This window comes from Acomys russatus, chromosome 22 (genome assembly GCF_903995435.1).
Source record: "Acomys russatus chromosome 22, mAcoRus1.1, whole genome shotgun sequence".
Taxonomy (NCBI): Eukaryota; Metazoa; Chordata; class Mammalia; order Rodentia; family Muridae; genus Acomys; species Acomys russatus.
Genome location: NC_067158.1, coordinates 56035911 through 56050049, shown reverse-complemented (window position 1 = coordinate 56050049; position 14139 = coordinate 56035911). Strand labels below are relative to the sequence as shown.

At 39.9% G+C, this 14139-nt stretch overlaps 1 protein-coding gene across 1 annotated transcript in view; it reads left to right on the top strand.

Moving 5' to 3' along the window:
- The window catches only part of Atp8a1 (ATPase phospholipid transporting 8A1), a 187102-nt gene that overhangs the window by 27872 nt on the left and 145091 nt on the right, over nucleotides 1–14139 (top strand). Inside the window, exons 6-9 of the mRNA XM_051165287.1 lie at nucleotides 1332–1372; nucleotides 9057–9130; nucleotides 12137–12206; nucleotides 13409–13536. Coding sequence (XP_051021244.1) covers nucleotides 1332–1372; nucleotides 9057–9130; nucleotides 12137–12206; nucleotides 13409–13536 — 313 coding nt within the window. The remainder of the gene's footprint in view (nucleotides 1–1331; nucleotides 1373–9056; nucleotides 9131–12136; nucleotides 12207–13408; nucleotides 13537–14139) is intronic.

Sequence of the window (14139 nt, the reverse complement as noted above, 5' to 3'; positions counted from 1 at the left end):
TACGGCTCAGATCAGGGGCCCCCTATCTGTTTGAGAAGTTCAAAAATAAGGAATTAAACTTACGTATGGTTTATTAAAGTTGTCTCACCCGAATGCCTTGCACAGTGGTTGTTCTTACATTTGTTTTTCTCTCAGCGTCTGGATGTCTTATGTGGTGGAAGTGGTGTAAGGTATTAGAAATAAAGAACTGCATTAGACATGAGCCCTACAAGAGAATTTGGAGTACACGCATTATATATAGAATAAAATCACGTATATTAGGATACTGGTTTTTAAAAATGATGTAGAAGTAATAATTTGGCTTGCTATTTGATGTTGTGGGCTTGCTTTCATGACTTTTCTAGAGGGTTCCAACTCTGTCCCTTCTGATATCAACAGAAACTGGATGCTCTACATGTGTTAACTACAAGTTGCTTATTTTGTAATTTCTCATTGTGTACGTGCCACGCTGGGTTTCTGATTAAATCAAACCATGGCTTTTCCATCAGGATTTAATGTCTGTGTCCTTTATCATTGGGCCTTGATTTTTTTTTTTCTTTAAGTGGCTGGTTCTGTGTTACCTACTTGCACATTGTTGCCTTGTACTGTTTTCAGTTTTGGGGATGCATGAGTGTGCTCACTCTTTCATCCCAAGCCTAGAACGCACGGGACGAGAGGTACTGAGTAACTGTCCCGTGCACTGAAGCAGAAAGCCAACCAACCGTAAGATACCCACTCTTCGCATAAGTCCAGAATAGCTTCTTTCACTTTTTCTAGTAAGCCAAACAAGGGATGTTTTTGCATGATTAGGCACCTGATAACACAGGGCTCTTTTTCTGTTGCTTCTTTGTATTGAAGTCTTACTAATTAAAAAAAATCTGTGGTGTCCCAGCTTTATTGTCTTTGCCTATTCAATAACCTATGTAAGCCAGTACAACCTCAGAATAATAGTTGTCAGTAGAAAATGGATGTAGACTAGTCATTTTCCTTGAACATGTGTGTGTGTGTGTGTGTGTGTGTGTGTGTGTGTGTGTGTGTGTGTGTGTGTGTGTGTATCCCCATCTCCACCAGCACGCAACCTTGAGGTTCCCCTGTGTCTCAGAGAAGGCACGTGGCTACTGCCGTGAGACTGCCGGGAGTTAGAGACAAATCGCTGTGGGATCTGAACTAGAAATTGGAAGTTATTATTTCCTCATATGACCCTTGCTGTACCAACTTGTTTTTAATGTTATAATATTGCTGCTAGCCATTTCATCCCAAGCCAGTCGTTTAAAATAATCATTTCTTTAGACAGAGCATCGTTGATTGGTAGTAAAACATGTTCTTCAAGATGTCATCTTTTCTCTTTGCAGTTTTGAGAAATGGTGCTTGGGAAATTGTTCACTGGGAAAAGGTATGCCTTGGCTTTTATTTTGTTCCAGAAGAAATGCATAGAGATGTACTTTATAGACATAATATTTGTACATATTATAAACAATGTCAGCAACCACACTAATATGGAAGCTGTTTAGTAGTAACTATAAAGATCTGTGATGCCTCCACTTCACTGCATGCACTGAGCATTTCTGTACCCCTCCAGGAAGGCTGTTCTTCTAGAAAGTACCATCTACAACATTTTTGTTTCACAGTATCTTTTGAGTACTCTTTCATAGATTTTTTTTATTTTGTGTGGTAAATTTTTTAAAAAATCATCTACTGTCCAAGTTAAAAAAAGAAAAAAGATTCGAGTTCTATTTCCCATTTGCTTGTTTTAGTTCAAATTCATATAGTGAAATCACCCTCCCATTTACATCTCACTACTGTTTTTGAGAAGAATAGGTACAAAACCAACTGTCCTTCTCTAATGAGGCAGAGGGCAGCTCTGTGCTTCAGAGGTAGGAGCTCTACCGTGGCACTCAGTGAGTGGAGTCACAATGTGGCACGTGGTGTCCATTCCTGTTAGGCCTTACTTACAAGAGGTAAGCGATTCTGACTGTCGTTTCCTCCTTAGCTCCAGTACATGCGTCCCCCAGTCATCCTCAGTGCCTTGGTGGCTTTTCACATGGCTTTTTGCAGGCCAGGGCTGTGGACACTAAACATTATCTTGTTGGGACAACAAAAGTGTTGTCTGCTGCCAATTCAGTTACACTCTACTGAGGTCCATGCACTTGCTCTTCCTTTGTGACGGTCATGGTCACTTTCTGTCCAATAAAAGAAAAAAACACCTAATTATTTGTTGATTTTGTTTTTAGGCTAGACCAAGAACTGACTGACATCTCCTCTTCCAGAGACGTGGAAATTCACACCTCTCTGCTTTCTAGTCTTTGACATTAGAGTAGAAAAGAGGAAAATACCTTTACCATGCTGTATTTCTGGGGCAATCAGCTCTGTTTCAGAAGAGTAAAGTAAGAAAACCAAAAAGCTAAAAAGCGTTCAGCTAAATAAACAGCAGAGCATGCTGTGCATGCTAAGACAGCTAGAAACATGCTTTTATGGGTTCATCTGGTACGTGTGGATTTCAGCATCTTATGGAGAAGACAGATGGGGTCAGAGTCAGTGACTTCCATTTGGGCGTGCTACATTACAAGGGTTTTCAGTATAGTTAACAGAAAGACTCATTTTTTTAAAATTAAGTTTGTTTCTTTTTAACTTATCCACTTTATATCCAGATTGTAGACCCCCTTGCTCATTTTTGCAAATTGATGTATCAGGTTTGTTTCTACTTAGACTTCTTCGTGAGAGAAAATACAAAGTCAGGAGATAGCTTTCTTCTGCCCCACTGTAAATTTAACCTTCAAAATTTCCTCACGACAACCGTTATTTTGAGGTCGTGCTATTCTACATGGGTTATTGTAACTATCTGTTTTAAATTTTTAATAGACAATCATAATAAATCGCCAACTGTGACTACCCATAATGATAACCTGTTAGTCTTTCTTGAGGTCATGGGCACAGTCAATATCCCCTATTCTGATGTCCCCGATGATGGCATGAAAAGATAGAATTTAGGGTGTCACCGAAAAGCCACCCAGCTAAAAAGAGCTGAAGCTATTTAGTAATTATAACTAGATAGTTATATTCAGAAAGTTGGTTCAGTGATGAGTTCAAGACAGACATGCAAAACTAACAATATTTTCATGTTGGCTGTGTCACTTGGAAACACAAGGAAAGAAGACTTTGTTCTTACTGATGAGTGGGTTGCTTGCAAACAAAATCTCTGTGACCCATGCAAAGAAAGCAGGTGTTGTTTAGGTGATAAACATTTACATAGGTGAGGTTAGTGTGATGGCATGTGTCTGTAATCCCAGCTCTCAGGAGTCCGAGTCAGGAAGATTGGCTTTGAGGTTAGCCTGATCTATACAGTAAGACGTCTCAGCCCTCCTCCCAAATCCAGATAAATGTATAAAGGTATGTTCTTTTAAAGTTAAGAACAGCAGATTGATTATTTCAATTTTTTGTTTTTGTTTTGTGTGTGTGTGTGTGTGTGTGTGTGTGTGTGTGTGTGTGTGTGTGTGTGTGTGTGTTTGAGACAGGGTTTCTCTGTATAGCCCTAGCTGTCCTGGAACTCCCTCTGTAGACCAGGCTGGCCTCAAACTGAGAGATTCACCTGCCTCTGCCTCTAAAGTTCTGGGATTAAAGGTGTGTGCCACCACCACTCAGCTGCTTATTTCAAATTATTAAAGTAACATTTTCCTTTAAAAATCTGCTTCAAAAGTAGATATTAACAAATAAAATAGAAAAGAATACAGTACCCTGAAATGAGGCATGTTCACTGTTGGATAAGTGAGGCAAAATTGGAGGTTGGCAGGCTCAAGAAATAACATTTGAATATTTAGGTTACATCTAAATCATGACTTGTTCAAAAATAAATCCCACCTGGCTAAAAGAGTTAAATATTAAAATGCTGCTTTGAAATACACATTAGCAGAATGATGATTTTAATAAGTATTTGGGAAAGATAAATATCTCATGATTGTGATTATATGCATTTTAAACCTATACATAATAAAAGATGCCACAGGTAACTGAAGAATATATTAGCTATTTGCACCAAATAGGAAAAAAGATTCAGTTTATTATTTTTAAACAGAAAAAAAAAAAATCAAAGTCCGTAATAAGTAAGAAGAAATATCAACTAGACTAGTAAAATGTCCAATCTAACAACAAAAATTGCGATCTTAAATATAGTTGATGATTCATATATGGTAAAATAACTATGGAAAAACTTGTATAGAATTTTTATTTTACATTGCATTAATATACTCTTGTGGACTTGTAGTTTGACTGCTCATGGTGAAAGCCATATAGAAGATTTTCTCAATTTATAGCCTATCTCTACAAATAATCATGAGAGGAGAGGAAGTCTACATATGCAAAATTTTATAATATTTAAAACTAGTATACACATACAATAAAGAAAAGACAAGTAATTTGCAACATCTTACACCCATATTTTATGACAAGTAAAACTCTAATTTTACATACTATGATGACACGAAAAGTTTTATACACTCATCCAATAAATATGTATCAAGTGTATGTGCCAAGCAGTGATCGAGCTCATGGCAGGTAACAAGACACACAGTGGCTCCTAAATCATAGAATAGACTCACAGGTGAAAGAAACAGAGCTGTGCATACTGAGCTGCCAGCCATTGAAAAATGACGTATTGAGCAAGTGGCAACACAAAAGCGGGCTCCCCTGTTGGCTTGGCTCTGTTGCCGGGACAGATCTTATCTTTGGTTCATGTGCTACTTTGTACAATGAAAAATAATCTTAATAAACTCAAACCAATAATGCCATCCACGTGCCAGTGTAACATGAGAAACCCTCATGCAAATGGACTTTGCTTCTGGGTACTTTTACTGTAATTCTACATGTGTGGATGCTTTTAGTGTCCTCAGAGGACTTAGAAATTTGTCATTGTCCATCCAGTGGTCACAGAGCAGCAGAAAAGCCCTCAAGGTCAGCAGCTCAGCACTCCAGATTGCCATAAAGAGGCTTCTCTCTTACAAAGATGAAATTTCAAGGATCTGGCTTTTAAGAAGAGCGTTGTTGTAATGACAAAGCCCTCCCCCACGCCCCCACCAAGAAGCTGTAGTGCTTGAAACACAAGCATCTGGCTTCGCTGCTGCCGTCTCAACGCAAAGGCCAGTTCTTCACTGCGACATGCAGAGGTCACTGAGCAGGTTTTGGAGATGGGTACAAGTAGAGAATTTAGGTAATGATCTTGTAACCAACACATTTGCCTGGCTTAGCTGGGAACCATAGTGAGCTGTGTGCGTACCCCAAAGTCACTCTGCAGAGCCGTGTAAGGCGTAAGCTCCCACAGTGAGAGAGATTTCTCTGGATGAGAATCATATCTTTAAAAAAAATTCTCAAATACAAGTGCAAATATGTTGTTGCCTAGAATTGGAAACAGTTTGGTTCTTTCATAAGTCCTTCATGGGTGGATAATTTGACCTCTTTTCCTAGTCCTCGATCGTAATTGTTCATCTCGCGGACTTGAGGAAATTCAAGGAGGTGGATTGGCAGCCCTAAGCGTTTCCTTAATGTCCTCCGGCTGGAAACACGGCCAAAGCATTTCCTCCATCGCAGCCTTCCCTTCTTCTTGACTCTTCTTCTGGCATGAAGGACGCCATGCTAAGAGGCCGGGAGCAGAAGGAGACTAAGCTGCCCGGGTATGGAGCTGCTTCCTAGCCCAGGCGGCTGCAGTCACGGCAGGGCGCCATACGTAGAAGGTGCCACAGTTTTTCTTCGGCTCCACAACCCAAGCCCTTCTGTTGCCTTGCAATGAGTAAAGACGTTGCAAAGCGCTGCAGCCAGTTAGGGATTCTTACTAAGGCCGATGCTCCGTTCTAATGCTCAAGGAGGCAATGCTGCCCTGGCTTTAGGAAGCATGTAGTTTATAATTGTAGGAAAAGCATTAACACATGATGGTGATGAAAGAATGATTAAATGGCAGTTGGGGTGGCATCCCCTCTAAGTGAGTTGATTGCAGAGCACTTGTCTTTCATAATCTTCTTGTCCTTGGGACTGTTAGTTACTGCACACTGTTAAGGGACAGCATGCACTTATACTTGCCATTATCGTGGCTTTTTTTTAGTATGTTCACCCTCTTTTTGAAGTAGTGGGTGTTCACTTCCTACATCCTTGGCGTGTTGGCACTGTTAGATAGTCCACACGGCAGGTTTCAACTGAAGTGATTTTTTTTAAAGAGCACACCATCCGCTTCTTTCCTACCTGAGCAACTGGCACGCATACCATAGATCACAAGGTGCCCATCTCCAGCCTTCCCTCACCTCTTCCTCCCAGCAGTCCCCTGCAGTGATGCCCACGAAGGGCGCTGCTCCCGAGCAGAGCCAGGTTGTTGCTGAGCTGGAGACGCACTGTTTGCCAAAGCAGGAAGAACGCTGACTGATTACTTCCAACAGTTTCTAGCCACAAACACAACTTCCCAGTGCTGCCATGTAAGAAAGAAATGCCGTCGTGTATTACATTTGGATTACAATGAAGCCTCATGACAGGCATGCAGAAGTCAGACTGTGACGTAGGCTGGTGTGTGTTTGGGTCTCAACTTTTCCACTCGTCCTGTACATGTGGGTCAGAAACTTAGAATCTCAGATGTTTTCTTCCTCTCCAAATTATAAGTTAAAGTGACTACTTTTTCCTTAAGGGTAATTGTGAAGGATGATGATCTAGTGATTTCTACTAATCTAGTAATGATATAGTAATTTCTTAACTTTTCCTGAGACTTCCTTAAGTAGGGTAGGCTTTTAGCCAGCAGATTCCTCCTTTCCATTTTTATGTCAAAGAGAGAGAGCATTTAAGAAATTGAGATGTCAGTCAAGTATGTAGAATTGATCAATAAATTTTATTAAGATAAGTAACAGATTAAAAACAAATATGCATTCACCTCTAAATAATTTAATGTTATTTTTGTGAAGATTAGAACTTTTTTGTATTCTGTGCATTAATACAATGGGTTGTAATTTTTTAAACTATTTTTCCATGCAGATAATTAACCAATTCCCAGTTTTCTTTCAGGTAAATGTTGGAGATATAGTTATAATAAAAGGCAAAGAGTATATACCTGCTGACATTGTCCTTCTCTCATCAAGGTAGAGACACCTTCTGACGCTCAAACAGTGTAGAGGATGGTTTCTCTACCCTGCACTGACCTTGTGATTTCTCCAAGGAAATAAATAATAAACGAAGAATTTCAAACCTCTCATGATTTTTAATTAAGCATTTTTAAAAGCTGATTGGCTTCATGTTTGCCATGTAGAATAAGCATCAGGTACTACATAACCCGAGCTTGAGAGTCTCCTCTTTCTCTGGCTACATCCAGATCCATGTGGTGTGCTTAATTAAGATGGCCTGTGGTTTGTATTGTGCCATCCGTGGGTCGGAATGGGCTCTGCCAATGTTTTCTCTTCGGTCCTCGTCACAATAAATTCTTTATGGTGCAATCATCTCTCTTGCTAAACTTTTCTGTTCCTTGTGGTAAAATGGCACAAGAAAATGGATGAGTGATCTCTTTTTGTCATTGCACCTTCCCAAATGATACAATTTTCCCAATCAAAAATGGATACTTTGTTCTTTCGAGTCTTTTCTGTTACTGAATTTAGATCCTTTTTTTTTTTCTTTTTATTCACATTTTAAAATAGTTGTGAATCGGTATTCAGACCATATGGCTTTAGCATTAAAAGCTATCACACTCGTCCCTGCATAAGCTTAGGATTTGAAACCTCACAACTAGCCCTAAAATAAGTTGAGAGGAAATGTGTTTTAATACCCTTGAGGTTGTTTATCATCATTTCCTTGGACAGTTTGATTTGTAAAATCCACATAAAAATATGGACGGTGTCCTTTTTTCAAAATCTATTTAATCAGGTCATGATTTAAAGCAATTGGATTTTTCACAAACTAGTGACACGTAATCAGGGAAACAGTTGTCCCCTCGCTATTGATAGAAGTAGGTGTTCAGGCATTTGAAATAACTCAGGGTATTTTTATTTCCTTATCTGACATGTTTGTGTAGCATGAATGACTATTTTTTAAGTCTGGCTTTCTGTTCCTAGTTACCTCTGTTTATGACTTCATCAGAGAGAGCTCCTGATAGGAAATTATTAGCTTGTTGGCTTTACTTGGCTATGTGAGAGGAAGTTTAAGCAAGCTTAAAACTAAAGTAGTAATATCACTGCAAGCCCTGTTTTTCATTGACTTAATATTTGAAATGAGCAAACTGAAATGTTAGCATGCAGTCACTAACACATACATGTGGCAAAAAAAGATAAAATAGAACAACTAAGTCTTTAATTCAAGTCCAGGCAGATTCTTGCTGTAACATTTTCGTATCCTCCCTGAAGACTTTTCTCGAGATACAAGGGCTTATCCTCCCACACTCTCGAAAACCAATATGTTGCTTATACTTTATTAATTATTAAATGACTCCAAATGGCACAGTCATGCCCTACAGCCACCTGCGTCTTTCTGCTAGAGTTAATAGGAAAGAGATGCAGGCAGCTTCGAAACCATTCTGGAGTCAGAGCAAAGTTACTTTGTAGCGTGGGAGAGAGGGGAGCCTCATGTAGTATACTTGTTTTTCAGATTTCTAGCAAATACTTTTAAATTTATTTCTTTGTTTATTTGATAGGAGTAAATGAAGTTGGTAGCAAATTGGGGAGTCTTAAAGCAGGGAATCTGCATGATAGGGGAGTCTTAAAACAGGGAATCTGCATGATAAAGAACTCTATAAAATGTTTTTATTTAATTTGAAAAGAAATGCTTATATTTAAGCTTTAAAATACTACATTTTCACATTAGAAGTAGAAAATTGGGCTTAAAAATCAAATAAGTGATCTTTGAGTATTACATATTTTCATTTCCCTTCGGGCCTGATCAAAATAAGTTTTGAAAAAAACCGACATTAGACATTTTTATTAACATGAATTCTTTTCTATAATAATTTCAAACCTTCTGTCTCTTTTGTCCATTTGTTTGGTTTTTTTTTATTTTCTCTGTTATTTGGTTCTGGTTTTTGTTTTCTTTCTTTCTTCCTCCTCATTTTAATTATTTTGAACTGGGACATGTAGGTGGCGGTGGGGGAAATAGTGAAAGTGACCAATGGGGAACACCTCCCAGCAGACCTCATCAGTGTGTCCTCCAGGTCAGAAGCACAAAGTTGTACAGGATGTGTGTATGTGGGTCCTCACCTTAAACCAAACGACAACTGCACTCAAATGCGGTTGAGCTGGCTCTCTTCCTTTTATGTGCAAATGCATACATTTCAGGACGATGCACCTCAGAGATGCTTTGAAGGCACTCTATGCATGTATCCATGAATATAATGCTGGATGCTGATGCTGGGCAGATTGAACGCCTGTTCCTATCAACAGGAGTCCAAGAGATTTTTTTTAACTTCCCACGCATTAGCCACGTATGTTTTAACAGCACGCCTCAGCTCTGAGGCCTTACTTATTAACTCTCCACAATATCTATGTGACCAGGGTTAGGCTCTCCAGGAAACAATCATTGCAAACTGATGACATTTTTTAAAAAGCATGTTTTCTTATTCTCGTTTTTTAAATTTTGTACAAGTTCTGTGGAATTTCTGCAGTAACTGCGACTGAAATTTGGGCTTGTATAGGGTTTATAGAGGACCCCTGCACAAGGCTGGATGTCGTACATTTTTTTGTACTGCATGCTTCCAGATCAGTCTTTGTCCCACCTGTACCTTGTGAGCAAAGTGCACATTGCTGCGACCCGTGTCAGCCGTGTCCTGGTGTCTGTCCTGTGGTGTGCATCTTGTTTCGCTCTTCCGTGGACTAATCACAAAGCTTGCTCTGCTCCTGACTGTAGTTTGTCTTGAATGTTGTTGTGACTTGCTGAAGTATTTGTGAACTAGCATGGCCCCTGACCCTGCTGCCTCTTCACAGCCCTGTTAGAGCTACTGTTGTCCTAGCTGTAGGTAGGTCACTGTTAAGCCATTGTTAAGAATGTTCTGAATTGGGATTGTATTTGATTGGCTCCACATCAAGTAGAAGTCAGCCATTTAAGCTTCCTAACTCCTTAGTCATTTGAAGCTCAGTACAAGCTGTTTTATATGGACGGCAGTGTTAGAATTAGACTACTACCCTCAATTTATATGAGACCGGCTTTGGATAAGTATATTCATTAGTAAGGTTTTAACGAGCTTCACTGCCTACATAAAGAATTAGAGGTCTCATTTAGTGTTTTGTTTGTCATCGTTTTTCTTTGTTAGCAGAGAAACATGTTTTATGGTTTTTAGAAGTCCGTTTATGTTTCAAATAAGTTTGAGGAAATTATAAAAGTGGACAGTTCCCAGAGTGAGAATAACTGTTATGACCATGGTAAAAAATAATTTTTGGAATAATTGAGAGTGAAAATATAAATATAAAACAAATTGTCCGCTTGGAAAATAGCAGCCTATATTTAAGAAGACTCATAGGGGAAAATTGGAGAATGTGTAAAATTACTTTAAAATGAATATATAAAATTTAGTTGATGTCTATGTCTTTAAGTAACTTGTTAATTTCGCAGTGACAACATTAAGCTAAATGCCCATTGGCACTTAGCACCATTTTACACATGTACACATTGGAAGTTGATTTAAGAATTCCAATGTTTGTGACTTGTAAATTTCTTTTATATTTGTATTTATTTATCAGATAACAAACAAAGCTACACATTATGTAGCCAAGTGATAATAAGATTGGTTTAACTTAAGAATACTTTTTGGTTACTTAAATAAAAAAATTTTTTTAAAAAGAAGACTTTTTGGGTTATCTTCAAAATGCTTTTTTATAGAGGTTATGATTAAATTTACAGTCAGGCCACATTCACTTGTCTATAGCAAGTAAGGTGAGATGGCTGCAATGAAACAGGAGAACACAGTCCCCAGGCCAACGTACAGAATCCATGTCAAGCCCTCAGATGTGGCAACCTTAGGACAAGTACCAATATGACCAGGTGGCCTGATTCTGGCTTTAGTAACCTCTCAGAGAGGCTAGGTTCTTAGACCAGTCTGTAAAGTGCTTGCTTTTACACAGTAGGACCTAAGTCCAGTCCCTGAGGCCCTGCATGGAAAAGCCCAGGTATGGTGGTGCATCTGTAAGCCCACTGCCAAGAAGGCAGACATAGGAAGACCACCTGAGCTCATGGTCTATTCAGTTTTGCGCCAATGAGAGACCCTGCCTCAAAAATACAAGGACCCTACCTGAGGACCGACAGCTGGGCTTATCCTCTGACTGCCATATATATGAATGTGTGCCCTCATACACACACACACACACATGCACCTGGCCACACATGAACACACACACACACACACACACACACACACACACACACACACACACACCCCTCAATCAAGTTTTTTTTAATAAACCAGAAAATATAAAGTATGTTGTCCACTTTCATTGTAAAATACGTCCTTTAAAAACAGCCTTAAGCCAAGCCTGCTGAGACGTACCTTTAATCTCAGCACTTAAGAGGCAGAGACAGACAGATCTCTGAGTTCAAGGCCAGCCTGGTCTATAGAGCAAGTTCCAGGACAGCCAGAGCTACACAAAGATTCCCTGCCTCACAACAAACAAACAAACAAACAAAACAAAACAAAACAAAAAACAAAAACAAAACAAAATAGCCTTAACATTTTCGTATTATGTGCTCTGTGTGATCTTGTCATCACAACTAAAAGGCTAAGGTAGTAAGTATAAGCTTGTACAAGGAACAGTCTGGATGTTTTGTTTTTTAATCAACCATTTTGCATAACCAATCTTCCTGTGGGCCGTGAGCATGAGACCTGACTGGACATTAATCTGGGCACACACGTGCTTTACACTTCAGCAACAGTCTGTGCTGTGTCCCCATGGATAAGCAGTTTAAACCAGTGTGGCTCCTTGTGAGTGTTGTCAGGCAGTGGCTTTTGGGGCTCTCCCGGCTGGAAGGCTGACCCATGAGTGGCATGCATATGTCTGCCTCACGCTGTCTTGCTGTTAGAATGAAAGTCATCCAGAACCTAGGTGACTGTAGCTTTGTCTAGCACAGATGGCTTTGGTGAGGCTGAGCACTTTTGTAATTTGTAATTAGTGTCTTTCTCCCCTTTCCCAACTAAATAAATCCTTGTTTGTTTTTCAATTATGAACAACAGTGAGCCCCAGGCTATGTGCTACATCGAGACGTCCAACTTAGATGGTGAAACAAACTTGAAAATTAGACAAGTAAGTTCTCCTGTCAGTTCATACTCACTGCTGTCTGATGTGCACTTAAAGGCCTCTAACCGTCTAAAACTGATTCTGTCTGAATACAACTATTTTCTCTTTGAGCCATTGTGAAAAAATATTTCATTAACTATTTAGAATCAAGTGCTATGGGAATAAGATTTACTTTCCTGGTTAAATATGATTCCATCATGAAGTATTACTTATAATATTTTAATTGCTTTGTATAATATTCTATGCTTGAAGGCTAATAATAGTAGTAGTCCTTAATGTACGTGGGAGTGGTAGAGCGGGAGAGGAGAGAGAATGTGCACACCAGTGTGCCCTTGTTGGCTTGGGCTCGGTATATAGACCAGGCTGGCCTCAAGCTCACGGAGATCCACCTGCCCCTGTGAGTGCTGGGATTAGAATTGTGTGCCACCACACCTGGTGTTCGGAGCCCTTTATTACATTAGCCTTTTTGCTTTCCTTGGCCCCAATTAGCATTGGGTTTGCCATATTGAAAAGCCAAAATTCTCTTTACTCTTCAAAAGCACATTTATCTTAGGGATTTAAATGACTTTATATTTCTATATTTGCTTTTTATACTACAGTCAACAGAAAACAACTGCAAGCTTTTGTTTTTTTAAATTTTAAAGGGAGGGGTTTTTTTGAACATATAACCTCGGCTTTTTGGTGAATGACAATAATGCCAGTGAGATGGTCTGTGGCAGAGCTGGGCCATCGCGAGGGGACAGGCTCAGACGTCTGAGAAGGTGGATGTCCTTACTGTCTGCCATTTCCAGCTGGCTGAAGAACTGCTTGGAAGTTCTCCCTCTCAAAAAGGGAGTAGGGGAAGAGGAGGAGGAGGAGGAAGAGGAAGGAGCAGCAAAACTGTTGCCTTTGAACGCAGACTAGGCCACGTTTCACCTCTTCCTTTAGACTGAGGAGACAGAGTGTAGCAAATATTGACTTTACTTTTATAAGTAAGTGACGCAATGGGTACTTTAGAACTTTCGTAAAAGTTATATTATTGTGTAGGAAGAGTCTGCGCTCACGCTGGTTAGGAAGGTGCCCCTAACTTACAGTTTGCCTATATTATGTATATGAAGGTAATCACTTGTATAATAGTGAGGTTCCTTACCTGTGAGGCCTTGGGAAATGTCTCGCCCTCACAGCACTTACTTACAATACTGTCTGTTTATTTGGGGATATTCCAACAGGGCTTACCAGCAACGTCGGATATCAAAGACATTGACAGTCTGATGAGAATTTCTGGCAGAATTGAGTGTGAAAGCCCAAACCGACATCTCTACGATTTTGTTGGGAATATAAGGCTTGATGGCCACGGGTATGTAAACTCCCCTTCGCCACGTCGTCCGGTACCACTGAGCGGCTCCTGCGTCCGGTTTTCCTCTGCTCTAAGCGTAAACACTCACTCACAGCACCAGTTTCCAGCATGTCTGCGTTTCAGCTCATGTCCTTTGTAAGGATGCTGAATCCTGACTCTACTTATGTACTGCAAGCAAAGATCTTTTCATGCCCCTGCCAGTCTGGCGATTGGATGTTTTCAGTGATGTTCTAGGACCGTGAAATATTCTCTCATGGGTAAACAGCCTGTGACTGGTCCTTTGGCTAAGATTCTGGCCATGAGCTTTCCTGTCCGGAGTCCATGGCCACGGTCCACTCCCATGGTCTCTAGAAGTAAGGCTTCTAGACCATTTTGCATCTCCTCTGTATAATTCTGCGTGCTTTTTTCTAGGCCATGCTGTCATCTTAGTCACATTTTTTTTGTTTTGTTTTTTGTTTTCTGTTTTTTGTTTTTGCTACCCGATTCCCATCTTTCCTACCAGTTCCTCAACTTCTCTTACGCATTTAACTAGAGTTCAGTATGCACCTGGCAGCCTAGAGCAGTGGTTCCTAGCCTTCTCAGTGCTGCGACCCTGCAACACAG